At 41.4% G+C, this 23,015-nt stretch overlaps 1 protein-coding gene across 1 annotated transcript in view; it reads right to left on the bottom strand.

Moving 5' to 3' along the window:
* LOC106490283 (sodium channel protein type 5 subunit alpha) overlaps positions 1-23,015 on the bottom strand; it is a 173,903-nt gene that overhangs the window by 64,022 nt on the left and 86,866 nt on the right. Inside the window, exon 16 of the mRNA XM_067291977.1 lies at positions 8,521-8,991. Within this exon, the coding sequence (XP_067148078.1) occupies positions 8,521-8,991 (471 nt within the window). The remainder of the gene's footprint in view (positions 1-8,520; positions 8,992-23,015) is intronic.

The raw sequence follows: 23,015 nt of genomic DNA on the forward strand, positions 1-23,015 counted from the left end.
TAGGAGCTGTTTGGTAACTGGCTGTTACTCATTTTGTCCAAAAGGTTAAGTATTGGCATTTTCTTTACCAAAGGGAGAAACAGTGAGAAATGCTCATTTCTGAGCAGTGTTTTGCTCCAGGGAGGGATACGGATACTGGGAAATGGCACCCAGTAGACTGTGACTGACGCGTAGTCCAAGGTCTGGGCACTTGTCCAAATGCATGCTGTCAAGTCCGTTATGCCTGATATCAGTTCTCTCAATGCCAGACTTTTTTTTCTCTTCCTTTCCTCCATCAGCTCCCTGTGTTTCCTGGACCTTAGGCATTATGCCGTGGAGAAATATATTTCCCTGGCGCTGTGTACTGAATGAGCACCCTAAAACCTTCGTTAGCAGTGTGACTGCTCTAGCCACGGCAGCAGAGATCTGACATTGAGTCTGCTAGCTCTGCCATAGCATACTGAAGCAAAATAAATACAAATGTCCTTATATATGTAAAAGCAAAGGCAAATATGTAATTGGTTTAAATCTGCCAGTGTGGTTAACAGTTCTTTTATTCTAATGGTCTTGCTGCTATTCTTCCTGACAGGATAAATACAGAAATGTTATATTTTACTGCTAAAAATAATTAGCCCATAATTGAGGCCTATGCAGTTTTCAAGAAATGCAAAGCAAAACATGCAATTTGAAAAGGGAGAAATCCAGGCAAGCTATGCATCTGCCTGTACAACATGTAATAATAATGAAAAATATCTTACTCAATGATCAGAAAAATATTGGCCCAAATAAAGCCGTCAGCTGGAATGTCGAAAGATTTAGTGTGTGCTGCATGCATGTGTACACGTGGGCTCACTTTCCTGCCAGTAAAAACTGGGGAGTAATCAACTGACTTCAAAGGTATTTTATCTAGTTGCACTAAAAGAGAATTTGTCCCACAGACTGGAACAGAAAACAACAGGAATATAAATATTGCTTGAAAGGGCATTACACTTCCTGACAATAAGGTGTATTTCCTGCAGTAAAAGGCTGAAATTAATGCACCCTGTCAAATAAGCATACGGCTTCATGGTATCTCTGATTTATAGACGTTAGAATTATTAGGGACATGAGACATTTTCACAAATAATTTTGTACCAAAATCTTTATACACTGGCATTTTAAGGGTAATTTTCAATAATTTCAGTTATACTTACGTCAACCGGGAATAATTCCGTTGATTTTTACATAGTTACTTCAATTTTAGGGACAAGTCTGCAATGCATAGAAATTAACAATAACATTTTCACCAAATAAAAAGGAACCAGATGCGGGTCCAGAAGCACATGGTGAACTCTCTATTACCTGAGACATCTAATTCTTTTTTTTCTATCTTACCAGTTATGTATCATAGCTAAAACAAAACGTATAGGCACTGTGAAGAAATTATTGGTTGAAGATTTTGACTCTATGTCATGAGAAAGCTAAAACTTGATGATCCTAATGGTCCTTTCTGACCTTAAAATTATTAATCTGTAACTGATGTTGGAAATGGCAAAAAAATCCTCAAATGAAACCGAGTCAATAATTCTGAAGCAGATATGAGAAAGAAGAGAAGAAAAGCTTGGGGTTTTGATCCAGTTCAGGGCAATATAACAACTGTCCCAGTAAGTAGAGACTGTGGTTGCAACCAGCTCTATCATTGATGTATGGAGCCAGTCACTCATCTAGAGGCTGGAAAACTGTTTTCCCCGGACATTGTATTTGGTGGACTCAGGCAGAGGCATACCTGAGAGGAGAACTAGTGATCAGGACAAAATGTGAATGGGAGCGAGAAAGCAAGGAGCTTCCTGGAGCAATGAATAAATTGGTAGGTGTGCAAAATCCTGGGCTCTCTGTGTGGGTCCGGGCTCAACCCTTTCCGAAATCATAGCAGAGATTCTGCTCCACCACAGAGGGGAGTAGGAGGAGCACATTGAGATAGTGCAGCTGTGCAGGTGGGGCACTGGGATGATCTGCGACTGCTTTGCAGACTCAGGAGGGCACAAATCAGCCACGGCAGCAGCTGGGATCCAGCCGCTGCGAAATGAGAGGGCAGCGCTCCAGCGGGGCGTGCATCTGGTGCAGAGGAATGTGTAAGGAGCTGCAAAGCGCTCTGTCAGGGCAGCAGGCAGCGAGCACTTTCCATATGACCCAATTAGCCACTCCATCGTAACAAATCGATAACGGCATTTTCTGTAGACGAGCAGGCAAGCGCTGCTGGCTTGGCATTGCGCTGTGCGTGAAAGTACAAAGGTGTTATCTCAGAGGAACACGGCATCCGTGCCTGCCTTTGTCACTGCAGAAGGGGTGAACGTGACATGTCTTTCAGACCAGTGTGGCCAAGAGCCACCAGCCACCACAGTGTGGGTTTTCTTCTCAGTAGCATGCTATAGATAGATCAAGGTGATGGCAGTAGTTTGTCCAAGACAGCACGTGTAGTAATTAAATTTAAGAAGGGGAAGGAAGCAGTAACATCCCTATTGGATTAATTTGAACAGAAGGCAAAGTTCAGAGTTTTTTAAGTTGTGCTAAAGACATTTGCCAACTGTAGGAACCTGAGAAACACTGTCATCAACACAGAAAAGGATCCAAATGTCACACACAAAGACCTGGATGCTTTGAGGCCTGGAGTAATAGAAAGAGGATGTAGTTCAATGGTATAAATGCATGATACTGTCCTCTGGGGACTGATTCAGGATGGCAGCCCAGCATTACTCATTTGGAACCTCACTGCAGTCTATAATGGGATTTCTCTGAACCACAAACAACATAGCAGTGAAAAATGCACACGTGGTTCTAGGCTATAGCTGTGGGCACCTTGAAGGTTAAGCAACAGTAGAGCAGGAAGTTTGAAGATTTAAGTTTTGTACTTGTATATATAATATAAACGGTAAGAACCACTCTGATGTCTGAAACCTTCAATGTAGTTAGATTGCAGGTAAGTTCTGGTAGGATCCAGCAAGTCAAGTGGATTGAACTTTGCACACTGAATTATCCCTTCACCTTACTGTCTCCACAGTCTGGTCCATACTTTTTCAGAAAACTGAAATTTGATGTCACATACCACAGAATCACAGAATCACAGAATGGCTGAGGTTGGAAGGGACCTCTGGAAATCATCTAGTCCAACCCCCCTGCTCAAGCAGGGTCACCTAGAGCATGTTGTACAGGATTGCGTCCAGGCGGGTTTTGAATATCTCCAGAGAAGGAGACTCCACAACCTCTCTGGGCAACCTGTGCCAGTGCTCTGTCACCCTCACAGTGAAGAGGCTTTTCCTCATGTTCAGATGGAATTGTCTGTGTTTCAGTTTGTGCCTGTTGCCTTGCAGCCTGTCACTGGGCACCACTGAAAAGAGTCTGGTCCCATCCTCTCGACACCCTCCCTTCAGATACTTGCACACATTGATAAGATCTCCTCTCAGCCTTCTCTTCTCCAAGCTAAACAGGCCCAGCTCTCTCAGCCTTTCCTCATAAGAGAGATGCTCCAGTCCCCTAATCATCTTTTTAGCCCTTCGCTGGACTTGCTCCAGTAGTGCTATGTCTCTCTTAAGAGAGACAGTCTTATGAAAGACTGTCTTTATAAGCAATTACAATTACTCTACAGAGGTTCAAAAAATTATCCACTATTTAATCATCTAGAAAGCCAAACTCAAAACAACCTTGAAAAGATGCAGTCAGAGAGTTGCTGTGGTTGCTGCTGAGCTTTTGGGTTTTTTTTTCCTGCTAGGACAATCTGTTTTGGGAATTCTACATCTCAAAGGCACTGGAAAAACAGAGATAGTTTTCATGTAATAGAAAATTATTTGGACACCAAGTGTTTCTGAAATATGACTGGATGGATGATAAAGCAGTGATTATTCTTGCTGTCTTTTTGAGGATAAACTTATCTTCAAATCACTGATGTGGAAGAAATCTCTTCCTTGTGGACTAACAGGGAGAAAATACCCACATGGGGCAAGGAGGGTGGTTAGTCTCATAAAGATCTAAGCAAAAATGGTGTAGCAACAGGCATCTATAAAAATATCAGATAACAAAGACCAATGAAGTTCAGGGTGGTCCTTTCCTATGCCCTTTGCTAGGCTTCAGTCTCACTCTTCTGCCAGCTCCTTGAACCTGCACTGAATTTTATTGTTCATCATTTTTTTTTGGATCCATTTGCCATATGTGTGGGCTACAAGCACGTGTCTCCTGGCTCTTTGAGCTGGCAGAGCATCTCACTCACATCTCAGTAATCCATGGAGATTAAGAAGCTATCAGGCAGGCTCGCTCCTTAGAAACTCTCTCAATGACAGTGCCACAAATTGGTAGCTTTCAGGAAGACGGCTGCTGCTGCTGTAAGCTTTGATAATAGCAACAGCAGCTGAAATTTAAACTTAGAAATTTCTATTACACTGACGAACGCCATGTAATGAGAAGGGTTTCTCATCTTCTGAAATTTCAGACTACTGTGTGTTACACTGTGGGCCCCACTCCTCTTAACTACAACGGCTTACTTTAGAGTTGTTTTGTGACTTTTCCAGAAGAGCTCAGCCTTGGTGCAGGAGCTGTAAGCTGAACTGATCATCACCCTAAAATACCCCATCGGTATCAACAGTTTTGCAGTTCTGCCTGAGGCCATCTTCCCCTCAGCCTCTCAGATGGCTGAGCCTGGATTGACATGAGCACATGATGAGCAGAATATGGTCCAGGGTCCTTCAGCTGATAGAAAATCAAAGGCAAATATGTCAAATCCTGTGCATTGCATGGGATTAGGGTTAATCAAATGGCTTCACAGTATACTTTTAACATGTTTGATACACAGAGAAAATAATCTAATACCTTGCACTTAACATTCTCTGAGCTCCATCGGAAACGCGTTCCCCACTCTGAAGAATATCTCCAGTGACTCTGCAGTGGTCAACAGACTTCAGTGCTACAAGCCCCATGGAAAACAAGAAAACCTGCAGAACCATGGGTTTCCCTGTCATGGATGTTATGCAGGAATTTTCATTAAATAATACTGTGTTGTACCTTTCTTTTTATCTCTTTCCACATATAATTGCACCGAAACCTACATGTGTGAGGAGGAAGGCATGTTCTGGCAATATTGCCAAATGACTGCTAAATTCCGGGTCAGTTAACAACTTTAAAGTGAAGCAGGACATATTTTCTTCTCCTGAGAAGTAAATATACATACAGATTCTCTTTGCACATGCTAAAATATGTAAATATGTAAAAATATGGGTTATAATTAGGTGAAAGTTAGAATAGATTTGAATGTTTAACGCACCCTTGGTAGTTCTTGTTTCATTTATCTATGATGCCCTGTACACTAAAAGATACTTCACCCTTGTGATTTGTGATTGTGCCCTTTCAGTGCAATCATGTAAATTTTGCTTTTGTTTCTCTTCTTCTTCCTTTGCATGCTCTGCCATGGTTATCGCGGTAATCCTGGAGTGAAGGAGGTAAGGACTAGTGGAGAGTCAGAGTGTCACAGAATTAGAGTTCTCGAGCGCGAGCGGGAAAGTTTATTCCTCACTGTCCCACACGGCTGCCTTTCATACATAGGTTAGCACATTGCAATGCCCCAAACTCAATGTTCAGTGAACCGGCATTTAATACTGAACTCCAAGTGACGTAATTTCCTCTTTAGTAACCTCTGTGCTCATCAGGAGGGGTGTTTGTGGGTGCAGAGAGCACGTGTCTTTGGAATGGCACGATTAAAAAAATCACAGAGCTTTGAGCCATTCAGAATCTGCTTTCTCACGGCCCTTCGCCTTACTGAGCTGTTTACACCAGCGCACATTTATTAGGATTCTGCAGGAAAGCAACTGCAAACCTCATCACACAATCATCATTTCTGCTGTTGAACTAACTTTCTTTCTTTCTTTCCTTTTTTTTTTTAATTATGACAATGGTTTTGACTCTTTTCTTCTGCACGCTCTCACATGGACACATTTTCCCCACTAGAAATTTCATAAAATTGATTGCTGGATATATGAGCTTGCTTCTTGTTTGGACCTTTTCAGCAGCAGAGCCCAAGGGCCTGCGAACAGAGGTTGAAAACTGTTGATCAGGGCTATGCAAAAGGGAAGAGTAGTGACCTGCAGCGGCTGTTTGTCAAAGCCTGGAAAACACTAGCGACAATGTTAATTAATTTATTCCTCACTGCTCTCCTTCTATTTAATGCACATGCTAGCTGTGAACTGCATTTGATTTCCCTATGTGCTTCTGAAGCATATTTTGCTTCTGTTAATCATGCTTCTTAGCACTGATTGAAAGTTCTTTGGTGAAAAAATTGACACTGGAAAATATTATTTTACTGCAATCCAAACTTCTGTGGTAATATGACAATGTTAATGGTGATTGGAAATTTCTTGAAAAGATGCAGTGTGAAAACTGAGTATTTCATTTTCATTCTTCTATTTGGTTTTGTTTTTTCCTGTTTTGTTTTGTTCTTAACCCTTGATTTTTATATTACATATAATAGTGCTTCAACATTATTGAAACACTTTGAAGAAATTTTCATAATATTTTCAGATTGAATTTTGTTCAGAATATTCTATTTCATTAAAATGTCTATTTTTTTAACATTAATTCTTTCCCTCACAACTCTAATAGATCTCCCTAGAGGTCTAATTCCACATTTTCTTGCTCTATAAAATAAAATGAACTATCTGTCCCCTTTACTAACACACATGCCTACAAGCAAACATTGTACATTTAATTAGAAATCCACAGTTCAGTATTGTTCAAGACACTGTAAGCTGTAAACTCCAAAACTTTCCATGTTCCAAGCTACAACTGTGAACATTTCTATTTATCTTGAGAAAGGTTGAATACAATGATACCACGCAAACACACACACACAAGCTTCCTTATTCACAGACGCAGACAAAACTGCAATGAACCTTTCCTCTACATTATACACAAAAAAACCCCAAGAATTTTTACTAACGTGACCCTCTGCCAGATGTAGCAGAAAACTGAAAAGGAATAACTTTTATCTCCAGAATTATACACATTTCTGCCAGTCAGTATTGGCTGACCAGCCAATGTTAAGAAAGCCATCTACTATATTCAGATTTCACTTCTCAAGTGTGCTCTGCTTGTAGATTTAACTAATACAAGGCTGGAAATAGAAAAAAACTTCAAAGAGAAAACAGATGCTATCCCTAGAAGTCAATTTTCTTACCAGCTATCACAAAAGGGTTTTACATCTTCTTATTCTCTGTTTAGATGGAACAAGGCACCAACGGACAGGACCTTGCAGAGGCTTTATCACTATGAATAACACCAACCCACAGAAAGTCGAAACAGAACATAACCACACTCAGCTTTGTGATTTTTCTCCATCCTACCAACATGAACCCACAAGTCATTTCAATAAAAATATTTCTTGGGGGGAAAAAAAAGTATAAAAAGTCCATAAAAGTGTTTTCCAGAATTTTCAGACTCTTTTTTTTTGGTTATCTCGATGGTAGGTCTTGATGACAGAGTTTCCCAATCCCTTGCTCTCCAAGGAGCTGGTCAATATAGCAAGACTTGCTGGTGACCAGATGTGCTAACCCTGAAAAGCTTTGCACAATGAAGCAGCAGAGATTAACATTTATCAGCTGATTTGTGACTGCCTCCCTGGTATAGGATATTCCTCTGGTCCTTTTTTTTTTTTTTTTTAAGGAGAAACCAGCTTTGCTTCCATTCAACCTAGAGACTGGGGATCCCTTCTGACAGCTTGATCCAAAACAAGAGCTGTGATCCAGTGCCTGCTAAACTCTGCAGGTGTCAGCTGACATCAGAGGATGAAAGATCAAGGCTGAAGGGTCTGGAAACAACTTAAAAAGCTATGACACATGGAACCAAGAGATAAAGCTGGTAGAATGGGGAGAAGGGGAGAAGGAAAAGCATTCCCATGAAGGTTTTTCTTCTCTGTTTTACATCAACATTTCAAATCTCTGAATTTTTCTGCCATTACTACTGAGTGCTGTGGGGAATAAGTAAATATGAAATGTCAAACCAAAGAACATGTGGACAACTATTTTTCCTGTTCAAGTACATACGATTCCATATCCTCTCTTCACTTTCTCTGGCAAATTGTCCTACCAGCATCTGTCTCAATCTGATTTTTAAGGGAACTGTCTGGCCCTGGAATCCTGGTACATGACTCAAACTAAGCTACTGTCTGTCACTGGGCACTGAGAAAATCTCCTGCAGTAGTCAGAGTACCTAAGATTCATTCGGTAATATTCCCACGACTCAGCTGAAAGAAAAAAACAGGCTCCTAGGTGAGGAAGGATTCAGTTGCTCTTGTTAGAAGAATTAATCTAGACAAAAACAAAGAATACAAGGAAAGGGAATGCCTCTTGTTAGAGACTGAATTTTGCTCTTGGATATGCCTGTGTAACTTCTTCTGAAGTTAACAGCATATCAAAGGCAGGATTAGGCCACAGGACATTTGCTTCATGAGCCATGGATCCAGAGCAAGGGTGGGAGCAAATGCCCTCTCTAGTTACATTATGACTAGCAAACGTTTTAGTTGCCTACCTGCTCCATTTCCGTAAACGTGCTCTGCTCCTCATCTTCCTCCTCAATATCAGACTCTCCCACAGCAATAGGAACACAAATGGACAGGTCAGGATTGGTCATAAAATCATCGTTGTCCATAATTCCTTGGCGTTTCTCCCCATTTTTATTCATCCCATCCTCAGTGTGGTTCTCCTTGTGATTCTCCGCATCTTTGCCAAGCTCAGTAGTTGTGTGGCTGTTCATGCAATTGTTGAGAGCACCTGTATTCTGGGCAGCAAGTTTCATCATTGCCTTCTTTTCAGCTGTTGTCTTAGGATGCCGGAGGACGTTGCAGCAAAAATCCCATGTTGCGTGCTTCACATACTGAAGCCCCCTGTTGATCCGAGCAAAAGCGAGTTGCAGGTTGTTCATCTCCCCATCCTCATCAGGTGCCGAGAGGTTGTCAGCACTGAAAGAGCTTAGCAGCAAGGCAAGGAACAGGTTGAGCACCTGAAATGAATAACGAAAAAAAAAATGGAAATCAATGTCATGTGGAGGACAACTGTTTGGTCTTGGAAGCGGGAAGATCTGAGTCTAGGCTCATCTGTGTCAAGGTAACACCACCAGCATTTGTGGAACTATCCCCAAATTATAGGTGGTTTCAGCAGGAATCAGAATTCTGCAGACTTTTCCAAACACATTATTTTCATGTGCAGAAGTTTAGCCTGGACAATAACACATACTGACTTTCCCTTTCCCTGCAGCTCCCTGAAGCATGCAAAACAAAATGCTAAGCTCAGAAACAGAATACGGGATAAAATTTTCATTGGAAGATGCATAGTATACATAGTATCAGTATTCTCATAAGTGATAATATAATGAATTTCCTGTTATAATTATTATTCCATCTTGGAGAAAATCATTAATTTCAATGCTTACTGACATCCAGAAAAGTACTATGTACGTGTAGAAAAACACTTCAGACATGATGTATTCTGGTGCCCTTTTGGTTTTTACTCAGTGTGAATATTGTTATTTATATTTCACAGTATAGAATGATATGCATATGCAGGGCATTTAAAACTAGTAGTACATTTGGAAACATTTCTAAACATTTGAATGTGTTTTCATGGCTAGCCTTGACTTAAATATCCCCTGGGACTTGGAGAAGACCTACTGAGACTGTGAATAAGCACCTAAGAGGTCAGATAATTTCAAAACTGATCACCAGTTGCTTCTTATAGGACACTATACCTGCCTGTGGTCCGAGAAGGAATGAACTATAGATTTCATGCCAAATTGACAAGGGCAAAAAGCTTACACCAGAGATGGATGCCTGGGAGAACCATGATGGGGCAGAGATAACTTAAACCAGTATCAACTAAAAGTTTTGTTGTCCCCTCTCCCCCTTTTCTTTCAAATATTCCAAATACATGAGCTGAAATTTTGCAAACTAGCCTAGCCTCGCCTTAATCACACTAGTAACACTTTATTTGAAGTGTCCTGTCGGTCCTGTTTCACAAAGTGCTCATTGCAGTCGCCACGATTACAAATGAAAGCAGTTGGTAGCACTGTGGCTGCCCATATCCTTTAAGAGCTACTGGATACACTACGTCTGCGGCACGTGGCACAAACTGACCAGATATACGTGACATATCCCGCTGTGACCAGCAGGCACGATGCACTTTTTACATTTACGGGAAACCTGTGCCGAGGGGGAGGCTGGGCAGGACCCCCTGCAGGGTCTCCAGTGGCATCAGGCAAAACCGAGTCCAGCCCTCGATCTCCACAGCAGCTCCGATGTCTTCCTCATACATGAATACCGACATGTAGACACCCAAATTTTCATATCTGAAGCTAAATTTCATCCTATACTCCATTAATTCTGCTGTTTGCAGAATGATTTGTTTGAAATGCTTTGTTTTGCTTTTCCATATATTGGTTCAGATGCCAAACAATAGTTATACAGGTTCATCCCGACACACCTGCAGGTGTATATAATAGAGGGTAATATTCTTTGTGTTGTTATTTACCCTGGATTATCAAGCAATGTTGTTTGCTTTTCAGAAACACAGCTGACATTTTGCACAAAGAGCTATTTGCACTTTATGCTTTTAGCCAAAAATAAATCTCAAATATCATTCCCTCCTTTCTTTACGAGCAGGTAACCTCAGACGTGTATTGCTGGGTGTTCAAACAGAGTAAACTGCTGTATAAGCATTTTATGTTTACTTATTCCCCTCCATTTCACTGTACACTGCCTTTTCCAGAAAAATATATGCTCGGCCCATGACACACCACATTTCCTGTAAGAAGTTGCTAATAATATCTAGTCCTCCTGGATGCTAAAGCAAGGCTTTCAGTTTAAGTAAAAGCAAACTGGAGACTTATTCAGTTTTCGAAAGCAGTGATAGATTTGCATGTCGATATGGATCTCCTTAAAAAGAGGCCTGCTTTCCAGTGACCCCGAGCATTCAGTCTCTGCAGGCAGGTCCTCTTTGAGGTTAGGACCCAAATAATTGATGTCCTCAAACAGACTCCAGCTCCTTTAGCATAACGATACCCTAATGATAACGCATCACGCTTTCATAGGCCTTTTCACTTTTAACGCCTTTCCAAATCTAGTGACTCTCATTACGTAACTATTTAGCAAAGACAGAGAGTAAGGCGCAAAGAATCAGGTTCATCCAGCCTAACTTTAGGTGCCTCTCTGAGGTGTTCAAGTTGGAGGAGTTTTCCTAAGATATTTTTATAAATGATGGAGACAGTCTGGCATCCTTGGAGATGCGGAAGGGCTGAACCATGCTCTGGAGGTGCCTGCTGAAGCCTAGGTGAGCTTGGGTCCTAATTTAGGCATGTCATAGGTAGATTAAAGTTAGAGCAGTTATGGCTGCAGAGCAAATAACTAACATGACTTGCCAAACCCAGCCAGCGTAGCAAGAAGTTCTTCATGTCACTCTCTGACCAGTGAAAGAAACTGATTTCCTTCCTTCCTGTTTGTTTCTGATGGCAGTGGAGAGCTGCACTGCTCTTCACCCAGCCCAGGTGGGAAAAGATGCAGTTTCCTCTCTGGAGACCTTGATGACTTCTAGCAAACTTAATACAATATACCAGTTATTTTATTTTGTTTACCGTAGCACAATCTAAGAAGTTGCAAAGAAAAACTGCTCATAAAGGGGCTTTCAGTGTATCAAAGAAATAAGAGATCTAAGTTAAAGCCAGAGACCAGCAGTAATAGGTCATCTATTCCATCTGTCTATTACTGAAGGATTATTTCTTTCTTTGGAAGTATATTTTCCCGTCTTTTGTACATTTTCATCCTAGGGCAAAGCTTACCGAGAGAGTACTCCTGCAAAAAACAATTTACATGATCAGTTATTTTCTGTATTCCCTTTTCTATTATTTCAGCTATTTGTGCCTGGATAAGAGGCTTATATCCTCCCAGCCCAGTTTCTCTTTATCCTGTAGTCAGCTCATAATCTGAGGTTCATAACATCTCAGGATCTTGCTGTTGAAATGATCATGATACACCAAGTACGGCATGAGGTCCTTCTGGCCCAGGGCAGGAGGGAGAGAGCACAGGCTGGGGAAGGATGGCTCTCCTTCATGTTTCCTGCCCAAGGTCAGCTAGGAAAACATGTGAAAACGTGGGTGTGGATTTCCTGGCTTGTAGCCATACAAATTCTCTAGAGAATTGTGTTTGACCCTGCAAGGCAGGCTAGCAGTTGCGGAGGAGATTCTTGTGAGGCACTGTATGACCATTCTGTCGAAACAGGAACTTTTTGTCACCAACTCCATGTTAGCCTGCTTGGTGAAATAACGGTTTTATTTCTTTAAATATAAGAAACTGAAATTTAATGAAAACAATGGGCCAAATTCAGATCATTCCCCATACAAAATCTCTAAACTACTATATGATGGTTATGAGAGCAGATGCTCTGTAGGGGAAGGAAAGGTGGAGGTAATATTACATGAATAATTCTCTCTTATATGCAGACTTAAAACTGACTATCACTTCAATAGTTTCATATGAATTATTTCCACTTTCCCTAGGAAAGAAGAGAACAAGGCTTGTTTTTTCCCCTAGTTTGATAGCTACGATGTGAATTTCCCAGCTGCTCTGGATGCCTGGTCTCTCTGTTGACTATGAAGAATAGGTAGAGTGGCTGCTGCAGCTGTAGTTATCTGCACCGCAGACATTAGAAGTTGGGTGAGATGAATGCCATCCCCACAGCCCATTAGTGTTTCTGTATATTTACCATAAGGAGGGGAGTTTTGCTGACCATTCTCCACTATAGGTATTGACATTACGTTTCCCTGCAGTTTCAGCTGTCTCTTGTGTATCCGATTGTCTTTAAGCTATACAAGGCAGAGCAGTAATGCTAGATGGCAGCTGTGCTCACCCATGTGCGATGGTGTTTGCATGTATGGAGGGAACAGTCACCCTGTTTCTCTCTTTGCAGTTTAAAGGGGTATGTGTAACTAATGGACTGAATTCCTCAGTGCTGTTCTCGCCACTTTACATAGGAGTAAATCTGCTTGAGTAATGGAAGGGTAGATTAGGCCCATTAATAACACTTCACAGCACCTCTGTGTCACATAAGAGTTTCCTGAGATCATTTTAAACTGTCATTCATCTCTCCCTATTTTCAGAGGAGTTATAAAGCTGGACTAGTAGAGGGGTATATTAGACCTAACATGGGTACATCCTTTTAAGAGTGGCAGGCAGGCAAGAGACACCATGCAAATATTACTCTCGCTGCCGATCTGACAGGTTGGGCCACAGTGAGAGAATGCCGCTTCCAAGAGGGAGGCTGAACTGGAAGCTGAGGCGTGTGCTTCCCCTGCTCCGTTCTCACAAGAATTGGCTGCTAATCTCAGAGTTCATTCTGCCTGCCTCTTCTCACTGCCAGGCTGTGTTACCTCCTCAAAACAGGCAGAGTCTGGGGGTGTATGTCCTTCTTATCCTTAAACACAGGTTCAAAGCAACCCATAACACTTCTTACCCCAACCTGGTGGATTTCCCATATTGCAGAGTCTTTTGGATCTGTTATCCACCTACGTGGATATAACCATACACGCAAACCAAACCACTCCAACTGCTGGTCAAGAATTACCAGTGCTTTGGGATGCTTTGATTTTTAAGGGTTGAATTAAGATGTCTTTTTAGTTGACAGACTTTCAGTGTTTTTTGAAAGCAAGCCCCTTAGAAGTATCAGAAGATGAGTTTCTGGAAACGGAGTGGTCCCTGATCTGAAAGTCTTAGCCTTAACGTCCGGTCTGAGAGAGGAGAGTGAAACGGCAAGTGGAAGCAGATATATTCTTTCCACTACTAAAGCCCTAGCATAAAATCAAGCATGCTCCCACAGGTTTTTCATCAGATGTCAAAAAAAACCTAATTCACCAGCATAGCAAGAGCTCCAGCAGGGCTGCTGTGGTCTTCTCAAACCATTGTCTAGACAGACAAAAAGTGCTGTCAGACAAGCCCAGTTGCAACCTTCCCCCAGCAAGACAGCTACGTCCAGGATGTTACAGGCCCCACATTCTTCAACAGCATTAGGGAAAATATAGAAAGTTTATTAATTACAAAGCAACAGACTAAAAGTAGTTTCATGATACATCAACAAAAGTGTTTAGATGTCATGGTGATGAGGATGACAAGGCAATTAGGAAGATTGACTGTACAGGCCTAGACTGTGCACATTTGAGAGTTTTTGCTATTGCTGCTCCCAGCAAGGAGTGATTATGGGTGAGAAACACCCATATTATCCCTAGAATATTTTCACTGTTCATATGCAAACACTACCTCATCAGTTGCCGTACCAGCCTGCAAAGTTACTATGCAATGACTAAGCACAAGAAAAAAATTCATTTTAGAAGTTTAAACTCTGGAGTGTTTACCCAGTAATATCACCAACCCTAATCCTGCATGGCTGGGCTCAGGTGGAGGACACCGCCGGATTGAGGCAGAGAGGGATCCAGACTGGTGCAGAACCAGCCCTGTGGGAGCTGTCCTAGACTCTGCAATAGAGGAGAGATGGGGTCACACGCTATCGCCACTCTGGCACAGTCCTGTCTGTGCTAGCTGGGGAAAGGAAAGCTACATGGGGAGAACCGAAAGGAAAGAAGGGGGGAAAAAAAATGGCACTAGAATAACAGAGAAAGAAAACCAGTGATAATGGCTACAGTAAGGAATGACTTCCCTGCAGCCAATGTATTACACCAAAGCAAAATCAATATGAGGGCAGGATCAGGCCCAAAGATCAGAAAATTAAATCAAAGAGATGAGAAATAATTAATATTAGCTTTTTTAAAAAAAAAATTAAGGGAAGGGAAGACAATTCCTTTAAAAAGTTACTTTCTAAGCCATTTCCCAGGTTTGTCCACAGAAGAGAACCTACAGTGGCAAAGAGGCAGCAAACAAACAGGAGGGAGAAAAAACTAAGATTAGAGGTGCTTGATAAATGTCCAACTCCAGAGACAAATGCAAGTGCCTTTTTTCCATCTCCATGAAAATTCAACATAGAAAATATCAACTTTTCTTTCACAGTATATTTCAATCTAAGCCCTAAACTCTGTCAGTTAACAGATACTTTACTTGCCAGAAAAACTATGACATTGATTCACAGAAGGCAGAGTTCCTGTACAAAAACTAGCTTAATTAAAAAACAAAACTGCTTTTCCCTTGAAAAATCTTATAAGAATTTCAAGCTGACCGAGACAGAGACCTGGACTTTGAATGTGTGTTGGGAAGGGTGAAGCCAAGAGCTGTGACAAGATGGAGCTTGCAGAATCTGTCATGGGAGGCGGAAAGCCAAAGTAAGGTTGAAAGAGGAGTTTTGCTCCAAGTGGGAGGCAGAGAAGACTACACCACTTGTGGGGATGTCAAAGAGGCGATTACTATAATCAAGGACAGAGATGACCAAAGGAAAAAAAATAGATTTCAGCTATGAAAAAAAGAGAGGGAAAAAGAGGAGAACTAATCTGAACAAGAATCTGGCTAAGGATGGCCCAAAGAAAATAGAAAGAGGAAAATATGACACATGAAATCTAGAGATGGGGAAACAGATCAGCAGAGTCTTCAATAGCAGCAAAGAAACAACATAGTTAAGAAGGATGAAAAAACACTAGGCCTGATTCTTCTCTGGTTTACGCTGTTTACAGTAATACCAAACGTATGGAGTATGTCCTTATCTGTTGGAGATTCTCATCTGTAAACGGGAGCCAGTGGTTTTATTGGATTTAGAGGAGTTTAACATGATAAAAGCGGGCCAAGTTGACTTTTGGGAACAGGAGGAAGTGTTGGACGGTCACAGGAGACCAAGGACAGGACCTCTTTGACAGCAGGAGCTCCAACAACAAGCAGGCGAGACAGACTTCTACCTGATTAGGGTTCAATGGACCCACCGAGGCAGGAAAGTGGCATCGAATTCTGGGTACTACATTTCATTTCCAAATTAATTCTTCAGCATATTTCCTTGGGAAGCCACAGACCATGTTGCCATGCAAGCACTAGGTGGAGAAATGGAGATAGTAACAGCTGTATTCACTGTACTTGGAAAAGACACATTCCAGTTTCTTTTTAAATATTATACACCTCCTAAGAAGGTTAAGCTTGTCATGACTGGCTGATTATTGCACATATCCCTTTTAACAAGCTATTTCTAGAGGCGACTGTTAGAACGAACAGCTCACTTGTTAGTTTTGGTGGGGATTACTAATCAATATTTTTTAACTAAGGGATTTTTTAACAAAAAGCATAAGCTGTTTAGAAGTAATGAATAATGTATTAAATTTGTACCACCTGATCTATTTTAACATTAAAATGTTGTTTTTGCCTTAGTGCATGCAAGGAAGAACTCTGTTGTCATTACCCTTTCAATGACATCCAGACAACTCACACAGTGACATTAATAAAAAGAGACACATTTAGTTGTACCTACCTTTGCACATTCTTGTCCAATTAAATTTGACTCAGTGTCTTTTAGATTTTTAATAACTATCCAGCTATTAGCAAGAACTTAACCACTGACAAAACCCTACTTAGACTATTAATCAAGGACAGATGTAATACAAAAATGGGCAAAAGGAATTCTGTATACTTCCACAGTTTATGCTTGTATTTTATCCTACTGATGCATAGAGAGTAATATTTTTTTTGGAAATACAACTCCTTGTCAGTCCCCTGATCACAACTAAATATCAACAGGCAATTCATTAGTACCATCAAAAAATAATATACATGGAGGTTCCTATTAAAAATATTTTGTCTTGTCAGTGCTTTATACAATGTAGCCAATGCTTAAGCAGTGTTTTTAAAGAAATATCTCTGACTTGGAAGCACAGGTAGTACAAAAGGCATAAGGTTGATTTTCAAGGGGCAGGTTTAGTGTATCAACATTTGCTTTCCTCCATATTTCTGAGAAGTCTCCTACCCATGAAGGTGAATGGGGGATAGCTTCATATTTTATTCCTCTGTCTGACATCCTGCTGGCTCATTTGTGGATCAGAGCAACAATACCTTAAAATTCCACTAATAAAGATCTCACTAAATGCCAACAACTCCCTGCTTGAAATCTCCTAAAGCAGCCAAATCTGTCCTGAGCCACCAATGAACCTGGTTTGGACTTTTGCTTTTGGAAATTTTTACTTTACAGATGAAAAATGAGCCTCTAGTTTTAAGCTTCCTTTGAGCCACACCAGAAGCAAAAGCTCACTGCTCTTCTGTGCTGCTACTTTAATTAAGATTTTTGGCTATTTATATTTGAAAAGATCTACCTTTCTATGGATGCTCCAGAGAAAAGCTGGCATATTTTAGAAATATTCCATCATGGACACCAAATAGTGCCTGGCAAACAGGAACCTAAAATATTTGTCCCATAGTACAAGATGCTTGCTCAGGTTTAGGCACCAAAGCGCCAAAAATTAGCTATTCAGAAGAAACAACTGAGCCTATAGCAGGATGCACAAACTCATAAATCTGAAGTGACAGAAGGAAGCAGATTACTTTTTAGGAAAGTAGTTTTGAAAGTAGTTTCTCTTCCCATCTGTTCCTGGGTGCATTTCCCTCACCGTCACTTTTGTGAGAGATGGACTCACAATTCCTTAGAAAAGCAGTCTTATACTCCCAGCCTTGAATGGACTCTACTTAATCTACCACACAATCACATTTTCGAAACAAGAATCCAACTCATCAGTATCTGATGGTCCCTCAAAAATATTCTGAGTCTAATTCCCCCAGACATTTTAGTGCCAACATCTGGTGTTACACATTAAGGTGTAACTGCCTGATAAAATAAATGACAGTTGCTTACATGAGCACTGATAACTCACGTTTTTTTAAAGCCTGGAGTCTTAGACAAAAGGATTTTCTTTAGCTCTAAACTAACTTACACTAGGACACAGGCTTTCCTTCTCTGACTAGTGGTTACCAAAGGAAACTAGACTGATGGTTGGTGTCAGGATTTATCTTTTTGATTCATCACACGATGCTATGTGTTTCTGTTGCCCAAAAGTCCTGGTGGGCCATACATTACTCTTAAGGATGTTTAACCCGTGAGCAGACACAGCTAGATGCTTGCTCCAAAGCATCAGCTATCTGAGTGCTCTGCTTCCCGGAAGCTGCTCAAACCGCCTGCCTATATCCCTTAAAACACTCAGGGCAGTGAGGATGGAAAATGGGGCACATGAATGGCAAAAATTGCTCTGGGGCATATGGAGTGTGTGGGTAGCTGGCAAAAACAATATGAAGGGAGAAGCCGGGAAAGGCACTGGAGTTTGGGTACTTTCCTCTGAGGTTTGGATTCTCCAGTATCGTATTAAATGTACCTGCTGCCAGCTGTAAGCGTACGTCACTGGAAGCAAAAAGGATGGTAACATGATGACAGTTGTTTGGAGTCTATTTTGCTTATGTCCCCAAATTTGCTTATTCACGTATTCTGGGCTGCTCTTCTGCAAAGCTGCATGTGGATTGAGAAAGAAAATTTGCCTTGCTTAATAAGGCGTCCAAGCTGATGATGCAGACTCAAATGACACTTCCACTTCCCTCTAGCGTACCCTTGGGCTTCCTGGCTTCTTCTTGAGCCTCTCTAACACTGCAGTCCCCGAATCGCTAGCATTCCCCCAGCTCTTGTCACGGCTTCTGCAGCTTTCCAGCGACTCCCCCTCCTCCTCAGTGCCCCGCACGCACTCCGCTTGCTGCTTTGCAGATTTTGCGGGTCCTGACGATGACTGCTATGGACATGCCTATTCTCGCTTGTTTGTCTAGTGGCCTTCTTGGCTGATGCAACTGAAATCCAAATGCACATTTCCAGAATGTCGGGCGCTGCTGAAAGACCAGATAAGGTGAACAACTGCATCCAGGACACAAACACAAGGGAGCGGAGAGAGGAGAGGGAAGGGAACACCGTTGCAGGACTTCCGACAAATCCGAGCAATGTGAACTTCCCTTTGAACCTCCGGTGGATGCAAATTTCCCTGCGAAACACTGCTCTTCCCCAGCTCTTTCTGCAGTTGTATCTTAGCCCCTCTTTCTTCCATTTTTGTAAGAAGCAGAACTAGTGGGCCACAACTCACGCTTGCCTAAATGAGAATACCTGCTCGGTGGTAGTGCTACAATATACAAAGCTTGAAGCTGCAGACCACTCCTGTGGTTTGAAAATTAAAAGAAAAAACAAAGACTGAAATGTTGCGGCTTGTGCTTGTAACACCTCCTCCCCCATACTCCCTAAACCCGTTCGGTTTCCAGCAATCAGATCTAACCTAGTATTTGTGATTAGAAGGCACACAATTTAAAAAAATTCCAGGTCTCACCTTTCGTTTATATTACACATCAGATCTGTGAATAAGAACTGCAATATAAATGCTACATTCCCCTCCAAGGATATTAACCTTTATTCACAGAGTGGAACTCTTTAGTGGCCCCCTTGAATAAGAACATGTTTGTCATTAAAAGCAAAAATAATTACTGATTCAGGGCAGCAAGTCTGGCTGCAACTTTTGAGTTGTACATTTCTCTAGGTATACAGTAAAAACCGTGAAAACGGGGTCTCAGTAATTCTAGATTTATACATATTTGAAAAGAATATAGGGAGATCATGGGATATATACTATCCATCACGTCATCAGTGTTCCATTTTCATTCACTTCTTGTGACAAGAAATTTTAATGAATGAGTCCTCATTCCTTTGGGATAAAGCAACTCTTAATCATCCTGTAAAAAATTTCAGGGTCTTGAAACCCTTGCGTAATACTTCATATCTTCTAAAAAGGCCAGAGTCTTGATGTAGCTTCACTCAGTGACAGTCCCTTCACTTCAGGCAGAAATGCCAGTCTCATCTGAAGACTATCTTTGACCATTCTAATACACTTTTGTTGTCTGAGCTCTTGAAATGTAAAATTGTAATCCACTTCTACCTAGGCCTGTTCCATGCCTAGCTATTTTGCTATTACCTGTGATTTTACGACAAGGGATAGTGATAGTTCTCCATATGCATTTCACTTAAACAAAGAGAAAATCTGCCACATTACTATAAACCTCTCTCAGGCCTGGCTCTGATATACTGAGAAATCTGCAGTGACGGAGATGTATCAGCATTCGGTGAGACAGGACTTTGTGGTTAGTCCTACACTAATAAATTAAATGTGTCCAGGAACATTTTCTGGCAGTGAGGACAAATGAAAGAGATCATCTTGCTCCATACTATTAAACCTTCTGATACCCCATGCTGACCACATGCTCCCAACCTGGATAGTCCCCGGCCTGTGATACTCCCTGAACCCAGGCGGGGAGTTTTTTGGGGGTCACTGCCCCGTTCAAACACAATGCCAGGACTTTTTAATGTTTCACCGTATCTGCAATTGATTTCCAGCACGGAGAACCACTCCTTGAAGCCGTTAATTAGTTAGTATAAATGTAGCCTATGTGTGATATCTCTCATAGGCTGGGAAAATGAACACATCTTGCTGTGGACTGCCTTCCTCAGATACCCCAGTTGCCTGTGGGTGTCCCAAAAGCAGTCATTAGAGATCTGAAGCACAGCTTGCTTGCATCAGCAGGGGATTTCCAGCACTTTTGCAAGCTGTGACGTAGTCTTTATTGGAGTAAACACATCTGTACATTTGGCCCACTGAATGATCCTGCAGCATGGGCTACCAATACGCCGAAGCAGTGGCCACATCTGCTCCCTCTTACGTTCCTCGAATAGAGACCAAAGGTACTAAAGCAGTAATATTGAGTAGCTGACTTTAGGAAATGGTTTTATATAGAAACAAAGTTCCCATGCTAAAGACCATATAATCCAAAAAGCAGATCTATATCACACATCTATGCACAATAAATCACAGTTACCTATTATCCAAAATTTTTGTTAATCGATTCCCTTGACTGCAAACACAAAACTAAAGGCAATATTAGCAAACAAAGCTAGTCAGAGTTAAATATTTATCACGTGCCTTTACTTTGTTGTTTAGTGCTGAAAAAGACAAACAGGGAGGGAAAGAAAACTATTAATCTGAGTATACACAAACTTGCAGGCACACACAGATTGACTTTGTGTAACTATATGATTACAGTCATAATTACTAAGTATTAGCTACATGGGATCCAATGACTCCTTGCGTCACTTAGGGCTATCACTTAGGAGCATGATTCTGGGTAAGAAATTCCCATGAATTTCTTGTCACAGACTGAACTTCACATATACCTGTAGTCACATCTCTTCCCCACTCAAACAATCCTCCTCATTCCAAACATCTCTTGCACATCTGTCAGGCCAGGATCCATGCTCACTGGCCCTTCAACCATCTTGCCCTTCTCCTCTTTCTAGGACAAACCATCGGGTTTAACTAAAGCAGACCAGTTAAAATCTCATCTAAACCATATTGAACAGCTCTGCTGCCAGGTACTCATGGGAAAATAGGACTGGAAAGTCCTCTTGGGTCACGAAGCCTGTTCTCCTGAACGACCTCACTGCACTGAGAGTCATAAGCCTCCTTTGCAATCACAGCCTAAATCACCTATGGGTGATTTATACTCCTTTGGTTTGGGGTGAGTGCTGTCCTGGAAATTAAATTGTCCTCCTCCCTGTCTAGATCTGCATTACCCTGATCAACTTCAAGTTCTTCTCTGCACTTTTTCCAGTTTGACTTAATCATTCTTGAGCATCAGTCAATGGAGTACATTATATATACCATATTGCAGATCCCTGCTCAGAAGCACTGATGTTTTCCTTTCTCCTCTGTAATTATCTTGCCTGATACATACTAGAATTTCATTTACCTTTTTCATGGCTGCAACACGTTGCTGGCCCAGTCAACCACAGTGGTACATCCATGTAGATGTCTGCAGCTGAGTCAGTCTCCCAAGACTTCAGAGACAGAAATAGGTACTTTTAGGGTCTATTTCTATAGATGTCTTTTGGGGTAAGATATTTTATTACTTCATGGAGTACATTGACCGGATCTGACTGTAAAAGCTCCATGCAGTTATCTCAGATGTAGACATCCACAGTGACTGATATGTATACTTTTATCATTCTCTCAAGCATTTTCTGTTGATAAGCTACTTGATTGTAACATAAATTCTTAAACAGGGCAGAGTGCATGACCTTACACTTTGTATTTCTTAATTTCACGCATGTCTATTGATTCAATGATAACAGTTATGCAGTTCTTCTTATAGGATACCCTGGAAATTGGTGATGCTTTCTACCTCTGCGTTCTCAGAAAATGTCATTAATACTTTTCTGAGACAACAGTATTTCCATGAACAGAGGACAAAAAATGCCCAGCATTGATCCTAAAAGAGCATCTGCAGCCTTATGTTTCACCTTTCAGCCCTGTCATAGTTTTCCTCCCTTTATCTAGGTCCATGCATTGTTCTTACTGTTATCCACCTCAGCTGATCAGGTGGGAATACCTGGAAGTCACACTCGCAAGTATATCCAATGAGGAACTTGTGCTCAAAGCAATAAAGACATCTCCTGGCAAGCCAATCAATCTGTAAATACACGCTTGGTTATACCTGTAATTACATACTTAATCATTTCTGCAGAGGCATCAAAGCTGGGTTTGGAGCCAGTTGCACCTCCTGCTTGTGAGCCTTTGACTTCAGGAAATTGGCGGATTTTACTCATGCTGTTTGGCCCTGTGATCTTTCTGCCTCATATGCTTTGATGAACATTCCCCTTCAATAAAATAGCATTTTTCCTTTCAGAGATAGTGAATCTGTCATTTTACTGGTAAACCTACGTAGCATTTTATCCCATTAGCTGTTTAGGCCCACCTCTTTACTTACCCTTTCTTTCAAGATGTTTTCCTATCATTTCCTACTAGTGAAGGTGGAGCACCAGACTCAAGGCACACAGTTTTCTATCCTTTCAGTACCTATGCCAGTCTCCCATCATTAGGTACCATTCTCAACAAAATAAGGTGAGGTAAATTCAGTCAGTCCCTACTTTGCCTTAAGCTGCCTTCTCAGGCAACTTCTCAAATATGCATTAGTGTACGCTCCTTCAGACTTCAGCTGGAGTGAG

The sequence above is a fragment of the Apteryx mantelli genome, chromosome 2 (genome assembly GCF_036417845.1).
Source record: "Apteryx mantelli isolate bAptMan1 chromosome 2, bAptMan1.hap1, whole genome shotgun sequence".
Classification (NCBI taxonomy): Eukaryota; Metazoa; Chordata; class Aves; order Apterygiformes; family Apterygidae; genus Apteryx; species Apteryx mantelli.